Genomic DNA, 19822 nt, shown 5'->3' with positions numbered 1-19822 from the left:
CTACTTGCTGAATGAATACACATTAAATTTTGTCCAACATTATTCTGACTTAGCATGATGTCCAGTAGAAGGACTGAATCCTTTTAAAGCCACTTGATAGCTGTATTCTTCAGAATGTTGACTGTAAAGTCTTGTGCTGCTTTGTAAAAAGTGTGGCAGAGATCCCCATCTTTGGCAACATAACTGCATCCCTTCAGGATTCAGCCCTTGCATTTGACTCCTTCAGCAATCCCAGCCTGTGGCCCAACTTCTTCAGTCACCTGTTCCTTGCCTTTTAGTTCATACTGGTTCTCAACTTGTCCTTCCCAAGCACCATATTGCTCTTCTATTAATCTCTAACCATAGTCCGTCTTAGTGAGACCTTCACACTTCATCTTCTTAGGTTTGCTGGCAATGAATTTTGCTTTACTTAATCAGGGATCCAAAAGCCTTCAACTGGGAGAGCCATCTTGGCACTGATGAGCTCCTCCTGCCTATTCCATCTCTTCCAGTGAAAGGCACAAACCAGAGGAGTAAGGTGGTGTTTGTACTGTAAGCTTCTTAAATCAGTTGGACTTCTTTTCTTGACTCTATAGGTTCATTTGCATCATCCCTGAATCTGCTTACATCTACTCCAGTCTAGAACTTGGCTAGGACCAATAACTGGTGGACATTTTCTAGCATTGAAATTAACATGAGCAAGAATATGAAATGTAGTTGGTTGCATGTGATAACTACACTAATAAAGATTAATTATGTTAAAAATAATATTGCCTCTTATTTAAAGAGTTTTAATCAAATAGATTCTATGAAGGATCTCTGCAAGTTAGCAAAGATCTTAAAGCCAATTTAAAAATTCTATTACTTGGACATCATCCAAATTAAGAACTCCTGCACCCAAAGACACAGTCAAGACAGTGAAAATGGGAGAAAACATTTACAAATATATCTAATAAGTGACTTATCCAGAAGAACTCTTACAACTCAATAATAAAAAGACAGCCTAATTTTAAAATGAGCAAAGGATTTAAATAGATATTTCTCCAGAGAAGATATATTAATGACAAATAAGCACATGAAAAAGTATTCAATATCATCAGTTACTATGAAAATGCTAATCAAAACCACAATGAGATGTCACTTCACGCCCACTATAATGACAACAATCAATAAAACAGATAATAACAAGTGTCGGTGAGGATGTGGAGAAACAAATTATAGAATTATCATAAACCAGCAATTTCACTTCTAGGTATCTACCCAGGGGAAATGAAAACATATGTCCATGCAAACACTGGTATGTAAATGTTCATAGAAGCACTGTCCACAAGAGCCAAAAGGTGGAAACAACTCAAATACCCATCAGCTGGAAAATGAGTAAAGTGAGTGTATCTATACAATGGAATACTATTCATCAATAAAAATGAAACATTGATACATCCTACAACACTGATGAACCTCAGAAACATTTTCCTCCATGAAAGAGGCCAGACACAAAGAACACATATTGTATGATTCTCCTTATATGAAATATCTAGAATAGGCAAATATCTCAAAACAGAAAGAAGATTAGTGGTTGCCTAGGACTGGGGATGGGAGTAAAGAGTGACTCTAACAGGCTTGTTCTTTTGGGGGTGCTGGAAATGTTCTAAAATTAGATTTGGTGATAATTGCACAACTCTGTAAATATATTAAATATACTAAATGTCACTGAATTGAACACTTAAAATGGGTGGATTTTGTGGTATGTAAATGATACCTCAGTAAAGCTGTTAACTTGAAAAATTATATTACTAATTTTGTATGGGGATACTAATATTTTATGATAAACAGATATAGATTTCTATAGACAGACTGCAGAATTTAGGGTTTATCAGTTTAGAAATAAGGGTCTGTTTCTCCTGAAATTTAGTAGAGAAATAGTAGTAAAAGATTGTATTGTATTTTAGATGAGGCTAGAATAAAATGGCAAGAAAATGAATATAGGTTGCGTACATAGTCCCAGATGAAAAATTATATTTCCCATACCTGGTATGTGTATAAGCTTTGAAAGATACTTGAGTACCCTTCTATGAATTCTGTAGATAATTCTGCTGCAGGAATAAGGACTATAAGTTTGATCCCCTTCTTCAGAGTATGTTAATTCAAGGACTGAACAACTTTCACTCCATAACATTTTTCTTATTGTTTCAACAGGGAATGTGGATATTAATTTTATCTTTTTGCAAAGTGCAAAGTGTTGATGTAATAATAATAGCTAATGTTTATTGATTGCTTGCTGTATGCCAGACACTGAGCAGTTTAAATCCATTTCCTCATTTAATGTGTTACATTGGTACGAACACTTACTCTTCTTAGTTTAATTGCACTTTTCTTTCTTGTGTCCTCTTTCATGGCCTTTCTCTGCTCTCTTTTTCTTTTTTCTATTCCACTACTCTTTCCCTACCTACCTTCAGAGCAAATTATTCAACTGCTGGTTACACTATTCATGTTTCAGAGTCTCATTTTTTAAAAACAAGTGCTTCGTTCACATTGTTCTGCCTTTAGCCAAAAACCAATTTGACATTGCAGAAAAATATCAAATCAGATTTTGTGCTGAATTTTGACTGATTTAGTCAAAATGTTCAAGTGGTTTGTATATATAAACCTGCCTTAAATCAAAGAAATGTGGGCTGAAGGGGAGGAGGTCTTTGAATATGAAGTGGTAGATTCCACAGGAGTGCAGAATCTTTTGTGAAGAAATCCGCAAGAGGACAGAAAGAAAATACTAATTCACAAAAGGTGTGGGTGCAGGGCTGGCAAAGAAAACCTGTAACACAAGATGTGGACATTTGTGAGTATGCCTCAGTGCATTGCATTAATAATTTGCATATTAAGAAGTCACGAGTGTTCACGTTAATGAATCCCTAACTAGTCTCTGACACAATAGAATGAGTGTCCCTGGAGGAGTCATTATGGCCTATCATGTCAATGATCCGCATATTAATGACTCTCTTACAGGCTCATCAACAGGTAGCCTAATAGGCTTCCATTGAGTTCTTTTTCATTTGCTTTTTAAATGTATCCTCTCCTCCCTTCCTTTTGTAATCTTATTGTGAAGATTTGACAAAAAGGTGCATTAAGATGATTTTAATGTGTGACGTAAGTTCACAAAAGCATTAAATTTAGAAATAATGCTTTAAGACTTCCTGAGTCTGCCTAGAAAACTTTTCAAATGCAGTTAAATACAAATCCAGTTTGATAATAGGGTTCTTATTTGGAATTTAACACAAACCATCCAACCCAATTTACCATATTTCTCTTTTCCCTGATATATCAATTTATGCTGTGATTAGCATAAGTAGAGTAGCTAGTTTAAAAATGTTTGTGAAACTGAATTTCTTGAAAATGGAAATGAATTCCAATGGATTTCATATGATAGAGGTTACTAAACACTTATTAAAACTAAAAAGCAGTAGCTGATAATATAAAAAAAATTTAAATATAAAAGAATTTTAAATTTAGAGAAAATACAAGACGTTTATTAATTGCATAGCCATAAATAAAAGGTCCTAGGATTTTAAAAAATGATTTCATAACTTTTAAATTTCACATTTAATTAAAAGCAATAACAGGAAGGCAGTACTTTAACATTTCTAACTTGATTTGGCATGCCCTGACTTTTGTTGGCCCTATTATTATATTTAAGATATTTGGTGATTTTTCTTACGAACATAAAACCTACCATCTCCTATACGAAATACTGAAGAACTGTTTTACCAATATTTTACTGAATTATACATCATTTCACCTGATTTACTCTCCAGATAAAGGGAAGAGTATTGATACACGCTTGAAATTCTCTGTCAAGAGCCAGGAATAGGAGAAAAGCTGGGGAAAGAGTTGGAGAAGTTTGGCACTTTGTTCCCCACTAAAGAAAAAACAAAACGAACAACCCCATGTAAACTTTACTACCTTGGGGAACAATAGCGGGCACAGATGCTCAGGGGAGTGGCTGCCACCCTCAGCTGGGCAACAGATCCTTTTGAGAAGTGTCACTTCCAAATGATTTGATTTCAGTCAGGAAGTCTCATGCTCCTTTGTTTTCCTTCTCGCCCCTAGCCCTTCCGAATACAACCCTTCCACACATACACTGGGAATATCAATTTACATTTTAAATTACCTTTTCTTAAAACAGTTTTCAAAACCATATTTAATACAAATTCTGTAGAGCTTGGATGTCAAATCTCAGTATTTAACAGACCAAATATCTTAGGTGATACTTATATGTAGATTTCACAGAGCAAACATGTTTAATCCGGATTTCCTTAATTGCATTAGTTAGCTCATAGTCATGACTTTGTGATAATGACTTTTTACACAAACACAAACAAATCAATATCTTTATGAAGGAAATAATGCCTGAAAATTAGTATCCTTAGGAAAAAAATAGATATTAACAATACTCTGATAATTTTCAAAAGATGGATGCTGTATAAAGTTCTTAGAAATCACTTTGTAGGGCAATTGTGGAGAATCAGAATGTCAGAATTCTGAAGTAGTAAGAGTCTCAGCCGGACAATGACTAATTTTTCTGTTACCCACATGCTCCACTGGTAACAATTACTTCCATTAAGAACTCAGGTAAAATAAGGACTTTAGACCAATAAAGTTAAGAATTTTTTTCTGATATCTGTCTGATGTATATTCTTTAGTTTTTCCAGTATCCATCACTTAAAAACATTTACATTTCTCTCTTGGTAGAATATAATTGGCAGATTGTGGCAGAGAAGTCCCTTGGGCCAGGTTTACCTATAACTCTTCTTCCACTGAAAATTCATGGATTCTGCTTGTAATTACATCTCTCCCAAAGCAACCTACAATTTTTGTTGTTGTTGTTCACATGTGAACCTCCAAGGTTTGACTTAATTAAGCACTAGATTCTCGCAATTTAGTACTCCTTTAGAAGACACTCTAAGGAGATCCCATCTCTACAAAATTGCACATGATGCCTAGATTCAATCACAGAATTAAATCCAAATAATTTTTTCTCCCTGATTTCTGTGGGGTGGGTGAGCAAGAAAAAATAGCACCCACTGATTTAACATGACAAAGCAGATTTGGAAACAGCAATCCTTGGCAGAAGACAAAGAGTTAGGAAATGAAGCAACTTTGGAAAAGAAACTTACCAAAGAATTCTTCAACAAGGTTATGCTTTTTAGTTGCTTCTTTCTCTGCTATTGAAATTTCCTGCATCAAGAAGGCATCGTACCATCGTTTTCAATATATTTTCAAGATCAAGCACTGAGGCAATGGGCAATGTTCTAATTTAGTAAAAGAAATAGAGAAGATTTTTAGGAACATAGCAATTCAGGTTTGTGGAAAACAGGAAAGTGACTTGATAAAACCATCTGGTCACTAATGTGGTGATATGTTCTTAGTTACTTGAATACTTGAGCAGTTCACTAGACTTTACTCAAGGGGCTTGTGGTTTGCCGTGGTTTATGCTTACATTTTAAAAGTAATAAATTAGCTTATATCATATGTATTATCCAATATGTTCGTTTATCCCAATCATTTGTAGATATTGATAATGTTCCACTATTTGAAAAGTTTTACCTGGACATAGTAAAATAATTTGGGAATAAATCATTGTATAATCTGCATTATAAATAATGTAAGTCTAGCTCACAAACTGTGTGGGTAGGATTTCTGTAGGTATTAAATTTGAAATGCTGACCATAAGATTCAATTGAGAATTTACCTTTGTATTGCAAAGTTAATGGTTATTTCTATTGATCCTACTAGCATTTATATCTTTTGAAAACAAATTTAAGAAATTTCCAAATTACATTTCAAAATTATATTTATGGAATACTATTAGCTACATAAATATGGAACTCCTAAAACTGGAAAGCATGTTATTTAATGTCAAAATTGAGAAAGGCTAATTGTTTCCATTTTGAGCAATAAAGGGGTTGAGAAATAAAGGGGTAGTGGCTGCCTGGTTGTATAGAGAAGGATCACGGGGCTCAATCTGGTCTCAGCTAGGAAGTCCCTTGACCTGTTATCAGTGCTTGCCATGGGTGCGAGAGAAGGAGGCCAGCATGAGAGTATTGTATTTGATATCCCTAATCTAATCTAGAGCTTTCACTTTGAAGATGAGGAATCCCACAAAAACCATGTTCTTTACCATATTAGTTATTAGTCTCCAGATTCGGCATCTAAAGGAAATAGAAGCCATTTAAAATTTTTGATGTTTTTTCTTTGAGATTATTTCTTGCTTCTTTCAATCCCCATTATTAATGCAGAACTGTCTTCATTTTGTTTTCCTCTGTGGAATTATCATCAAGGAACTGAATTTTAATTCATCTTTTCATCCTAAATTCCTTCTTGCATTATGCCTTTAAACTTTTTCCTGAGACACTTCTGTTCACAATTAGACATTTATTGCTCTAATTGTCTCTCTTTTGATCAAATATTTCTCTTCTGTTCTGGTTTTATTCCTGATCAAAAGAAGACTATCGGTACTGTAACACCAAAGGAATAGATACTAAGCCCTAGTAGTTGGTTAATGTATTATGAACTTTACCTCTCATTAAGTACAAGTTTCTGCTTTCCTCACTCCTCCAATTCATGGCTATAAAATGTCAGAATACTAGAAAGTCAATTTTTAGAGAAATATCACCATAAAATTATGAAAATAAACAGTACACAATATGTAATTATTTATTCCAGGAAAACCTTTTCAGTATTTCTGTAAGTATCCACTTATCAATGCCAATCCTGATATATTCTTCTTAAGTGTCTTTAAAAAAATTTCAAGTGAGGTACATAATATTTCTAACTTAAAATCTCTCCATTCATTTAGGGAGAGTGGGTAGAGAAAATCAAATGAGAGCACAAACTTCGAACAAAGAAGGCACACTTACGTCTTCTTGAAGAGTTCAATATTGACTTTTTAGCTGTTTATCAGAGTGAGAGTTGATGCCTAAGAATTCCAAGTTGGTTTTCTTTAGGCATTGCTGAGTACTTTCAAGCAGAGTGTTAAAGAGACACAAATGCAACATTCATGACTCATTTTGGAAATGATCCTTTTTTTATGCCAACTTTTTGATTCCTCTTGGAACAGAGTTACATTTCTGCTGCCTACAACCTAATCCTGACATTTACCCTGACCGGTTGGGTAATTCCATCACTTCAGACTTAGACTGGGTGGAACAGGTTTTACTCATATTTTAAGAGACATATGGGCTTTTAGCACAATAGCATTACAGAAACTCAGGAAAAATGATATTACTACTTATACTAAAACTACTACATTTTGAGAGTGTTAAAATTAACCATAACTGCAAAAGAATAAGTGCCACATACCCAGAAACTGCAGGAATATTAACAGGGTGACTAAATTCTGACAGTGAATAAATCAATTGGCTAGTAGCAGAAAGTGTGAATTAGCATTCCCATGCACACTGTATTTGTATTTTAAATAAAAAGTTACTTTCACTGATGATCTAGTGATCTTTCTTTGGAGGGTGGTCCTCTGATAGTAAGAGTATACTTTAGAAAGACTAAGCGAGTATGTCATCATGGGCTGCAGATTTTACTCTTGAAAGTAACTTCTGGAAAAAAAAGTAACTTGTGAATTAAAGATATGAGAGAATGGAGTAAACTTTAAAAAATATACATAATTCCAAGTAAAAGGAGAAGCACGGGAATCGGGTACTGTGGCAGTATAGAACTAATGATCAGTGTGGTATTTACTACATGTCACTAATAATAATGGTAATAACAGTAGTGATAATACATTTATTAAACACTTCCACATATTGAGAATTATGATAAATAATTGCCCTGTGTAAGGACTAGGCAATATTTTGGAGAAAAACGAGATACAGAGAGGTTAAGTATCTTGTTGGAGGTCGCATGGCCAGTAAGTGACTTAGTAAGGTAAATAACAGGAAAGACTGTGATTTGAATCCAGGTCTTTCTGCTCTTTTTCGCTATGAATTGACTAGAATAAAAGCCAGGAAAATAGGCATAACTTGTTGATGCACTGTCCAGGCACACGTACCAGAGATTAGAGAAAAAGGCTGAAAGGTGTCTACATGGGCACCTGAGAAGCAGATTACCCAGTGTGCAAGACATCAGAAATCAGTCAGCAGACTAATTCAAGACCTTACCGACTTAACAGTGCAGGAGCCCCGGTTAACCACCAGACTTAACTCTCCCTTGCTTAGGTCTTGGAAAGAGCAATACTTGACTTCTAAATCTCATGAACACAGCCAAGGTCAGGCAGAAAGAAGGCATTTTTAAAATCTACATTCAGGGAATTGATCAACAAATCGCACTGATGCTACATCAAAAGTTTAACTCAAATTTGATTCCTTTTCTCTTTCCTCATTGCCATCACCTTTAACAGTCATAATTTGTGCCTGAAATATTGAAGGAGCCTCCTGACTTGTCTTCCTGCTTCACTATGGCTCATCCCATCCAGGATCTCCTAAGATAGATCCTTAAATGTACTTCCAGAGATTGGTCCCTAAATGTAAATCTGATGGTGTCTCTCTCCCATTTAACTCCTCCACTCCCCTCCCCAGAAACCGGAGCACTGGTTTAAAAGTACAGAAAAAATTCAGTCCCACATTTCCTGGCATGTTAAGCCGTTTAAACCTGGCTCAAACCAACCCCAGTTCTATTCCTTGGCATTCTTTCCTCAAAACACAGTCCAAACCCTCTGAACATCTCATTGTTCCTGGATGGTTCTCTTCTTTTTGTGCTTTCTTACCTGTACTTCTTTGACCGCTTCTTATTCTCTCTGCCTGAAATGACCTTACCATTTTTCTCTATTTGAGGAACTCCTACTTCCCCTAAAACCTAATTAGAATGTCACTTCCTTTGTGAAAAATTCCCTGATTCTTCCAACTGAGTGCTCTCCTCATTTCTGTTTTTTTTCTCTAGAGAATATCATATCCAATTATTTATTATAATATTTATCACATTATAATAATTGCCTGTTGATGTGTCTATTTCCATCATTACATTATAGCTTCCTTGAGGTAAGAGGCTACATATATATTATTCATCTTTGATTTCCCAGTGTTTATTAGAACTTATGGCATATAGTGGATATTCAAAATATCTATTAGAAGAATGAATGACCCCTCCTATGATTAAATAATACTAGTGACTATATTATATGATTTAAGGTGCACGAGAAATGAACTATCCCTCCACAAACTACATACCTTTTTGACCTTTCAATTTCTAAATTTATATTAGAAGATTTTAAAATTTTTGTTTAGCTATTTAAACCCATAATTAAAAACATTGTTTTTAACTTTGGAGTGGGAGGTAAACATTACAAGACACACAAAAATATGCACATTTTAATTTATTAGAATCTTTTATGAAAATAAATTTTAATGAGGAAAGAAAAGAAGAATAATGTTATGATAATTTTGACAAGAGGTGGACAGAAGGGAAGAGTAGAAAGGACACTGTGCATTTATTCAGCAGCATTTATTATGCCACTATTATGTGTCAGGTAATGTATTAGCCACTGGGAATACAGATCAATAAGAAACTCCCCTGCTCCAAAAGGACTCAGGGAATATAAAGGGGAGACTAGAAATATTCACTAACATATTTCACTTATACCACAATTGTATATAGTTGTGGGTCCTATCTTCATCAACCATCAAGTTCTTTGCCTTTTTCCTCAAATTTTTTGAAGTGGTTTTAATTAAATGTAATTGGTCATATAACAGACACTTTGGATTTTGGAGTGGGATTTTATCTATAAACATCCTATAATTTTGGCCAGACAGCAACCCATTTGCCTTAATAAATTATCTAAAACTAGAATTTAACCATTTAGATATTTTAAATAATATAATAAACACCTGCAAAACTACCACTCAAAACAATCGACTTCTCACCATTTCCTTTGCTCATTCCTTTCCTCTGACTCACCCCACTTGATGTAACCATAATCTTGAAAATCAACCTTTATTGTTATATTCTATGTATTATATTATATGTATTCCTTGATAAATATATTTAAATTATTTTAGTAGGTTTTAGCTCAATAAAAAAGAACCTCCTCTGATGTAATGTTTTAGCACTGTTCATTCAGTATTATGTTGCTAAGATTTATCCATATTGTTGTATGTTCCTGTAGTTTATTAATTTTGAGTGCTTTATAATATTTCTTTTGTGGTATTCCAAGTTTTGTATCTACTCTTCTGTTGATAGGTATTTGGATTGGTTCAATTTATGCAATTGACAGCAATTTTTACCAATTAAATAAGTATAAAATAGCATCTCCTTGTGGTCTTGATTTGCATTTCTCTGTTTTCTAATACTGCTGACCATCCTTTATGTGCTTATGGGCCATATGTATTTTCTCTTCTGTGAAATGTCTGCTCCTCTCCCCTGATTCTATTGAAATGTTTGTGCTTTCTTATTGATTTGTAGAAGTTCTTTATATATTCTTGATATTTATTTTGTGTTGATTTTGTATAACATAAGCATCTTCTCCCAGTTTATTTATATTTTTCTGTTATAAAGATGTCTTTCAATGAACAAAAATTTTTAATTTTAATAAAGCTAAACTGACAATCTTTTTTTATAGTCACTTTTTTTTTCTTATTTAAGAAAACATTTTCTACTCTGACGTCTGAAAGATATTTACATATTCTACTAAGAATTTCAAGGTTTTTGACATTTAAGACCTTAATCCATGTGGAATTGATTATCGAATATATGTTTTGCCTATTTCATCTTTTTTCCATGAGGGTAGCCACTTTCCCCATCTCCATTTACTGAAAAGTCCCTTATTTCCCTGCTTGGTGACATGCTATATTTGTCATATACCAAAGTTCTAGATAAGTAGGGATCTGTTACTAAGCTCTCAATACTTGCCTGTCTCTGTACCAATATAACTGTCTTAATAACTATATCCTCATAAGAACTATTGAAACCAGGTAGAGCAGGTTCCTCTACCCTGCTATTTCTCAGTAGTCTACCTATTTTCAGTCCTTTATTCTTCTCTTTAGAATTATATTTTCAAATTTTGTGAAAACCTGTTTTGAAATTTTGATTAGAATTGAATTGAATCTGTAGATCAAATTGGGAGATAATATCTTCACAATCTTCTTCCTATCTATGAACATGGTATATCTCTCAATAATTTCTAGGTCTTTAATATTTATTGACACAATTTTATTCTTTTCCCTGTAGAAGTCTTACACATTTCCTATTCATTTTTTAATAGATATTTGATATAACATTTAAATTTCATCTATTTCAGGTTCTCTTTCTTGTATTTACCCCTGAATCTAAGATTTCCTTCCTATATTTCTGTATTTATATGTTTTTGTAAGAAGTCAATATAATAATACACGGTTTGACACCTAATTATTTGTCCCCAAAGTGAGCTAAAAGCAGGTTTCTTTCCTTTTGATGCAATCATTTAAAAAATTAAAGCATTTTAGAGAATTTAATAAGAAAAATGATTAATAGCATTTTGCTTAGGCAAAAACAAAAAGCTTTAAATGGTTATGATCTTTCCCTCTACAAATGAGATTTTCAGCATTGTTATGGGACTAAAGATAAAGAAGGGATAATTAAATGCTGTTCAATGGTTTATATATTTTTAAGAGTACATAGATTTTCTATGCACTCTATGAAAGAAAAATGTGCCAGCTTGCAGTTGGATTCCACAAAAATCGAATCTTTGCATAATTATAGGCCTCATTATACAATATAGATTTATAGATTAAAGCAGTATCACTTATTGGAAATACAATATTTTTCTAATAAAATTATACTTAGGTAAAAACATTATTTTCATTTCTGGGCCCACTTCAAGCTACCAAATAGTTTTGGTAAATCTAAAATTAAGCATCATAAAATGTATACAAAGCTGAATTACTTCTTACATGGTCAAGATGGAAGAATTTGCAATTTTCCTGTGATTTGTTGAAACAAGATTAGCCTTCTGGGGTTTGAATCAACATTATCCATGCAACGAAAACTAGGCTCTATTACACAAATTTATCAGCCATTGTGAACTCTCTGTATTTCTTTTATTGCAGAAAAAAGTCATTGAGAAAAGCCACTAGGAGAAAATTCAGCTGAGACAGTACAAGAAAATGTGGAGACTGGGCCAATCATTTCTGATAGACTGATTTGTGACATAATTATACACAAAGTGAGCTTTTCACTAACTCTTTTCTTGCTGAGTGTCATGGACAAATCTAAATTCTTATAATTCCACAAATACACCTACAAACAGATTACATTTGAAAGAAAAAAGTATTTATCTTTCTCAATAAGCATGCAGAATATGAGAGAAAAGCTAGTATAACCTGAATTATTTTAAAGAAAGAAAATGTATGCTTCCATATGAATGATCTAAAGTCTTGGTTGTAAAACTGGCCTTTGGCAATACACACATGAAGTCTTTAAACTGGGTATAAATTTAACTGCCTTTCAGTTTCTAGTAAGTTTGTTTTTTTTCTCCTTTTCTAGAGAGAGAGAGTTAATAATATGTCAGTTCAACTGGAAGAATTTTGAGTAAAATGGAACACAAAAAAATAATTGGAACGTTAGAAAGTAATTTCAATGACCACAAATGGACTGTCAGTTCATAAAACTTCATCATTTAAAACAAGAGAAAAATGTTTTCACTTGCAAAGATTAAATTCATGAATGATGGAATAATCTACACTTACATATATTTTTCCTTTGGTTATGTGTTTTAATATGAGTAAAATAATTTTATTTAGAATTATGGAATTGTGTAAATAATTTTTACATTTTTCTACAACTAATATATATTATTGCATCATTCTAAGAGATCAATTTAATTTAAAAATATACAAAGTAATGCAAGAAAATGTGAAAGGTTATATAATATTTGTTTGGCTTGTAATTGGTTTGAATTTCCTCCTCTATAAAAATACTTAGAAATATAGTCCCAGAAAAAAAGTATAACATTTTGTTTTAAACTTAACAGTAAAGAAGAATCACTGGTAACATCAGATGAGAATAACTCTGAGAATTCAAAGATTACAGGTAATATTTCTTTAATTTTTAAACCGAATATATTTATTTTGTTAAAGCCTACAATTATAACAATCTTACATAGGTGCAATTATCTTAACTTTTCAGATACCTATATCCCAACAATTGTGTTTTCTCATGAGGACAAGGAAGACTTGGAAACCAGTAATCAGAATGTAAAAGATGTAAACACGGAACATGATGAACATAATGAAAAAGAATTAGATTTGATGGTAAGTGTTCTGGTTGCCTCGGTATTAGAGAAGATGAATCCATTTATGCTTCAAAGATGCTGCAATGCCTGCCTTTCAATAGCTTCAACTAATAAATAATTTGCAAATGTGAAAGCGCAGCCTATTCTGTCCTTGCATCTCTAGCTTGATCAACAAGGCACTTTGATTTCAGTATGTTGCTTCTGGTCTCTGCATTGGTAAATTAATGACATTCATTTCTTACCTATTTACCAGTGGCTCTGAGTAATAGTTTGTGGGAATTACAGAAGAGGTAGTACTATCCTGATGTGCATTTCTAATCTTTGTGACAAGTGTACACTTATCATAAACTCGTCTGTAAAATGAGAGGGCTGGACTAGATGATTGTTAGGGTTCTGTCCAGCTCTACAAGTCTGATTCTTGCATTTAGCAGCATTTTTTTTTTTTTAACTTACTTCCATCTGTGAGAATCTCTAAGTTCTATATCATTGGAAAGTATTAAATTACCAAATGAGGATAAAATAGCCTGTGCCATATTTTTCAAACAGGAAACAAATTCAGAACTGTACAATTTAGTATTAAATTTGTTATCATAAATTTCACACTTGGTGAACATTCAATCTATTTGGGATTTTTAGGGGGATGGTTTAGATAGCATTTTTATCACAAAGGAAGAAATAGGAGTAAATGAGTCACATAATGCAATTTATCCTTTACTGTATTTGGTTGGAGCTCATATCATTAGGATACATGGATTCATAATCATCTAAGATTAAAATGACATTTGCCTCTTCAAGTGTCCGTGCTGAAACAGAAAAGAAATGGAGCTCACCTCTTTCCCCACACATTCCACCCTTTCTATAGTGATATGGAAGCTGCATCACTAAAGTATGCAATTTACTTTGCTCCAACTTTAAGAAACTACAAAGTTGTCACCCATTGTGAGAATTCTCACCAGCTGAAAGTTAACATCGCCATCTTTTTCAAACCACAGAATATAATGAAAGGGCCCTGAAAAATCACATACTTCACCAATATACCTCATTACAATCAGCAGACTCAAATATAAAAGTTTGTTTAGAAGTTACTGAGATTGTACATCCAATAAATGAATAGGGAGCTGTAATTTAGATGCTAATTTGCTCCATGCTGATGTTAACGAATAAAACAATGAAGCTCTATAATAGATGGAAATACAACCAAATCTGTGGAACCCACAGGCATTGGCTTACAAGACAGCTGTGCAGTTGACAAGTAACATGAGCCTTATGTGAGAAGAAGGGGAAAATGTAAGATTTGCATATAATTATTGAGATCATGCAAATGTCAGTTATGAGGGAAAAAAAAAAAAACACAGGCATCTCACTGTTAAATCCTGACAGTTGGCATCACTGAAGAGCTCAAATACATTTGAGTACCAGTTGGCAGAGGGTCATTAAAACAGAATTTGCAGAGACATTAACTCCCTCACTTTTCTTTGAGTGACGTTTTGCTATTAATAGTTTGCAGAGGCTTTGCAGAAAACATATTAATAAGAGAAACTGTAATAGGGGCACCTACAGCAAGTGTAAATGCAGAAAGGGGCATCTAGGAAGCTGCTCTCTAATTGATTAGCATGGAGCTATCAATGTGTATCTCCTAAGTGAGGAGAAAGTGCAATGACAAGCAAGAATAGTTGAATAATACAATGTGATATTTGGAAGCTAGGAAAGAGAGTGATTAATTTTGGCCCCTTTTCTTATTAATCTCATTCCCAAGTCATAGCCTACAAGGATCCCCCCAAAACATCCAGCTTCCACAATTTGTGCAAAATCCACAAATGAAATGAATCAAGGAAATATACCAGATAATTACTAGCCAAGTTAATGAAACCTATCTAATTTGCTTTGTATATTTAAAATCATTTGATCATTATTTTTTGTGTTTTTATCCCTTAAGATAAATCAACATTTAATAAGAAGTACTGCTTCCAGAGATGAAAAGAATACAGTCAATTTTCCAAATAAAGCCGAGGGGTTACAGAAGAAGCAAATCCATGATGAAGTATACACTGACTTGTTTAAAAGGCCTTTGTCTTCAAGTTCATCAGCAGAAAGATCCTTGAAGGGAGAGTTTTACCACAATGAAAAATATTCCTCAGGAAATAAGTGTAGTTATCAACCTTCAGAGGAAATTACTTTAGATATGGGAGAAATCAAGCCATCATTGGGAAATACTAGTAGTGATGAATTAGTGCAAGTACATATTGGTAGCAAAGAAGTACTGGATAACAATGCTAATCCAGCCCAAGGGAGGGGCAGAGTGCAAATATCTTGTCCCTCTGCAGATCAACTAATGGCAGACAACCTTAATCAAAAACGTGAAGGAGAAGCTAAAAAGACTGAAGTAAAAGATCGGGAATGTTTAAGAAGTGATTTCCGTTCGGATTTCCATTCAGAAGAATCTACAGAAAAAGGATCTTCCAAGAAAGCTTATGGCAATGGTAAGAATGAGGAGGAGGAGCAAAGAATATGTTTAGGTGTTAATGAAAAACACAGCAAAAATTTTCAGTCAATCTTACATGACCAAGAAAGGAAGATGAGCCACTCTGAAATAAGTGTGGAAGGGATGGGAGCCAGTAACAGAGACCTAACTGCTCTGCCGAGTAAGGATACCCCAATTCATGACCAGTCAATCAGAGCAGATACATTTCATTCACCAAGGACAAATCTAAGTTGTGAGGAAGCTGCGTTAACAACCTCAGACCTTGATCTCTCGACTAGTGAAGGCACTATTTTAGGAGGGATGCCTGGTCAAGCTTGTTTACCAAGAAATAGAAATGTTTTGAGGAATGAGTATCTTTTCCAAGTTGAAGAAGAAAAATCAGCTTGGATTAATCCCGAAGATCAAAATAAGAACACCCAGCATAAACAAAGTTGGAATGTTCTGGAAAGTCAGGGAAGAGCAAGAGAGAGTAAGACAAATATAACAGAGCAGACCAAAGAACAAGCAGATTGTGGAGACGTGTGGGAAAAAAGAGATAATGCAAGGAGTTTGAAAGCTAATCCTACAGAAGAATTGTTTACCTGCCAAGAAACAGCGAGCTGTGAACTGTCTTCTCTAGCTGATCATGGTATTACTGAGAAAGCAGAAACAGGTACAGCTTATATAATTAAGACAACATCAGAAAGTACTCTAGAAAGCATGTCTGCTAGAGAAAAAGCAATAATTGCTAAGCTACCTCAAGAGACAGCACGAAGTGACAGGCCCATCGAGGTAAAGGAAACAGCGTTTGATCCACATGAAGGGAGAAATGATGATTCACATGATACCCTTTGTCAACGAGATACAGTAGGTGTAATCTATGACAATGATTTTGAAAAGGAATCACGTTTAGGTATTTGTAATGTACATGTAGATGAAATGGAGAAGGAAGAAACCATATCTATTTACAATCCTGGGAAGACACATGACAGGAAGAAATGTGTCACTGGAAATACAACATCTGTAGAAGAATCCTCACAGGTCATTACAGACTATCAAAAAGCAGCCTCAAAACTAGATTTACATTTGGGAATGTTACCAACAGACAAAATAATACTTCCAGAAAATAGAGATCATGGGCAGATCCAAGAATTATCACAGAAAACGAATATAGATGCCATTATTCATTCTGCTTTAAACTCAGACACTAATAGAGCTTCTCAGAATGGCTCTCACATTTCTAATCATCATGTTAAAACTTCAGTGCCATCTCATGAACAGGCCACTGCTATAGAGAATGCAATTACTACCATGACTCTCCAATCTATTTCTTCTAAATCAAAATATAATTGCAATCCAACAAGTGAAATCCAGGGTGCTGAGAATCACCATCATCCTGCGTCTACACCTGAAGAAGTTTCCAAAAGTTCAAGAATAGTGACATCAGGTAGTAGGAGGGAAAGATGTATAGGCCAGATTGTCCAACAAGGAGAATGCAGTGTGGAGAAATCTCTAGGGTCAACAATTTTAATCAGTGAAGCTTTTGAGAACATGGAAGAGGCAAGGAATGAAAAAGAAGGATTAATAAACTCTGGACAATCACTGTGCTCTTCAGGAGACAAGGAATCTGAGAGCCCTGCTTCTGACAGTCTCCCTGCCCAGGAAAGTCAAGCTCAAAGGGAATCTCTGCTTTCAAAATACACCAACTCTAAAATGCCTTATTTCCTTTTGTTTCTGATATTTCTTGTAACCATCTATCAGTATGACTTAATGACCGGCTTGGCATTCTACGTTTTTTCATTGTACTGGCTGTGCTGGGAAGGGGGAAGACAAAAAGAGTCTGTCAAAAAGAAGTAACCTCAGCACTATTATTATTCTCTCTTAAAAGATAAGCTATTTAGCCCCAAACATTTGGATTGGTGAAAGAGACTATTCGTTGTTCAAAGAGCCAGCGCAGTTTTCCTCTTGAAGGATCATTTAGAAAGGAATGCGTATGAAGTTTGCTCCTTCATATAAGTAATTATTCTATATAGGACCATTATGTTTGGATCATTAAATACCTATATGAATATGAGATCTGAAGCACGTCAAGTTGAAATTAGGTACAGCTGTTGCTCCTTAGCAGGCTATGAAGTTTCAATGCTTCATGTCTCTTCACTACTTAAAGTGCCATTTCTTGAATTCATTTTTGCAGTAAAGCTTCATTTTTTTTTTTCCTGAGTGTATTTTTCCCTCTACTGTTTTTAGAAATAGATAAGACATGGACAATGGCAGAGGACTTTTTTTTTAGGTCTTTTAATACTGACCATGAAATTTGCATTTACCACTGTATCATTTATCAGCACATTTTGATAAATGGAATCTTTCAACTTTGATTGCATATTTTTAAGAACAACACCCATGCATATTGAAATGTATAGATTTAACCTGAAGAAACACATTGTGTACTTGAATAACACTTAATACACATACACATGTTTTATATCCTGCATACCTACAAAGCCAGGGCATTCATAAGCCAAATTTGACAAAGACTGAAACAATCAAGAGATGATCTTTCAGTTCTACAAAATTTGGGGGATGGCCTGTCTTTAAGCAATATTTTTCTCTTTTAAAGGAAGACTGTATAACACAGCTGAACAATTTTGACGTCAACTATTATTCAGAGTTGGAAATTTAAATTAAAAGTTCCAGAAGCATTGCTTCAGAATGAATTTGTACCTATAAAGCATAAAGCATTAAATGATAACAATAATTTAAAAAAGATTTCCTAATGAACTATTTTACTTGGTAGTATTTTTTGTCTTCAAACAAATTTTTAACTTTTCTCATTATAAAACAATAAATTATTCCCCAAGGTGCATTTAGAGAACAAACAACTAATCATTGGTGATATTTATTATATAGTTATCAGGTTGTTAAATGATAACTCAAATTTTAAGGAGACAAATAAGTAGATATGGAGATCTACTGAGAGAGAAATGAATATCCAGTAGAGCAGTGACTTCAGTTACTGTTATTATCTATGGCTAAGTATGTGAAATAATGGAACTAATCATTTTAGCCACATAGTGGTAATGCAAATAGGCTTATACAATTGATTTCAACAACTATTTATTGAATGACTAATATATGCAAAACCTTGTGCTCTGTTCTGTGGCAGAGCACTTCCTTTGATACCCCGAATGGCTAGTCCTCAGGGAGGAGGCATCGATATGTATATTGATGCTTTTGACTTGGCCAGAAATATGGGAGAAAGTCACATTGAGGGAGCCCACTTGGGTGATTTCTTTTTAACAGGAACTTCTTTTATGGAGAATATAACATTGATCTTCAGAGAGAAAAAGTAATCTGTTTATTAACCTGTAAAGGTAAATTCAATGACTAACACTTGTATATATCATCCTACACTCCTAAGAAACATGCATGCATGGGAAGACAACATGAGAATGAAGCATTTAAACTGACTTTCATGTGGTAGTAAATGATTTCCTTAATTTTCATTAGGTACACAACTATTTCCAAATCCCCTAATTGCATGCTTGTCTTAAGTCCCATTGAAATTGAATGCTTGACTTTAACTTTTTAGTTGAACAAATACAAACATCCTGAAGTAGAACTTAGGGCAAATATTTGATTGTTTGAGAGAGCATATTTTCATTAAATACAAGTGGGATACTGTAGGCTGTACCTAGAATATTATCTCTAAAATTGCTGTCTTGATAATTTTGTTGACAGGTCTAGATTACAACGAAGTTAGGGTTAGCATTTCTTCAGTTCCTAATGGCTTGGTTTTTGCATTCTACCTCTAAGAGTTTCAGTCAATATGCCATATCTTATTAATGCAAAGAACACTATATTACTTTATGAACACAGGTGCCCAAACTGCAATTGTTCCCTTATACATAAAAGAATGTAACTTTTTTTTATCTCTTTTATTTGACTTTTGGTAACATTAACTTACTATACCTTCTCATGCATATTTGTAATATGACAATAGAAGTTTCAAAGGATTTAAAATACTCCATTGTGTACTTCTCTGCAGGCAAAGAAGAAATAATTGGTGATTTAACTGACTTTCCAAACATTACTTATGAAGAATTAGAAATAAAGTCAAA

General features: G+C 33.9%; 1 protein-coding gene across 1 annotated transcript in view; it reads left to right on the top strand.

The window, feature by feature from the left end:
- Positions 1 to 17561, top strand: part of PPP1R3A (protein phosphatase 1 regulatory subunit 3A) — a 35239-nt gene extending 17678 nt beyond the window's left edge. Inside the window, exons 2-4 of the mRNA XM_068550325.1 lie at positions 12983 to 13041; positions 13138 to 13262; positions 15180 to 17561. Coding sequence (XP_068406426.1) covers positions 12983 to 13041; positions 13138 to 13262; positions 15180 to 17561 — 2566 coding nt within the window. The remainder of the gene's footprint in view (positions 1 to 12982; positions 13042 to 13137; positions 13263 to 15179) is intronic.
- The last annotated feature ends 2261 nt before the right edge of the window (positions 17562 to 19822 follow it).

This window comes from Eschrichtius robustus, chromosome 8 (genome assembly GCF_028021215.1).
Source record: "Eschrichtius robustus isolate mEscRob2 chromosome 8, mEscRob2.pri, whole genome shotgun sequence".
Lineage (NCBI taxonomy): Eukaryota > Metazoa > Chordata > Mammalia > Artiodactyla > Eschrichtiidae > Eschrichtius > Eschrichtius robustus.
Note: the sequence above shows the minus strand (reverse complement) of the source record. Positions and strands in the feature narration are given on the sequence as shown.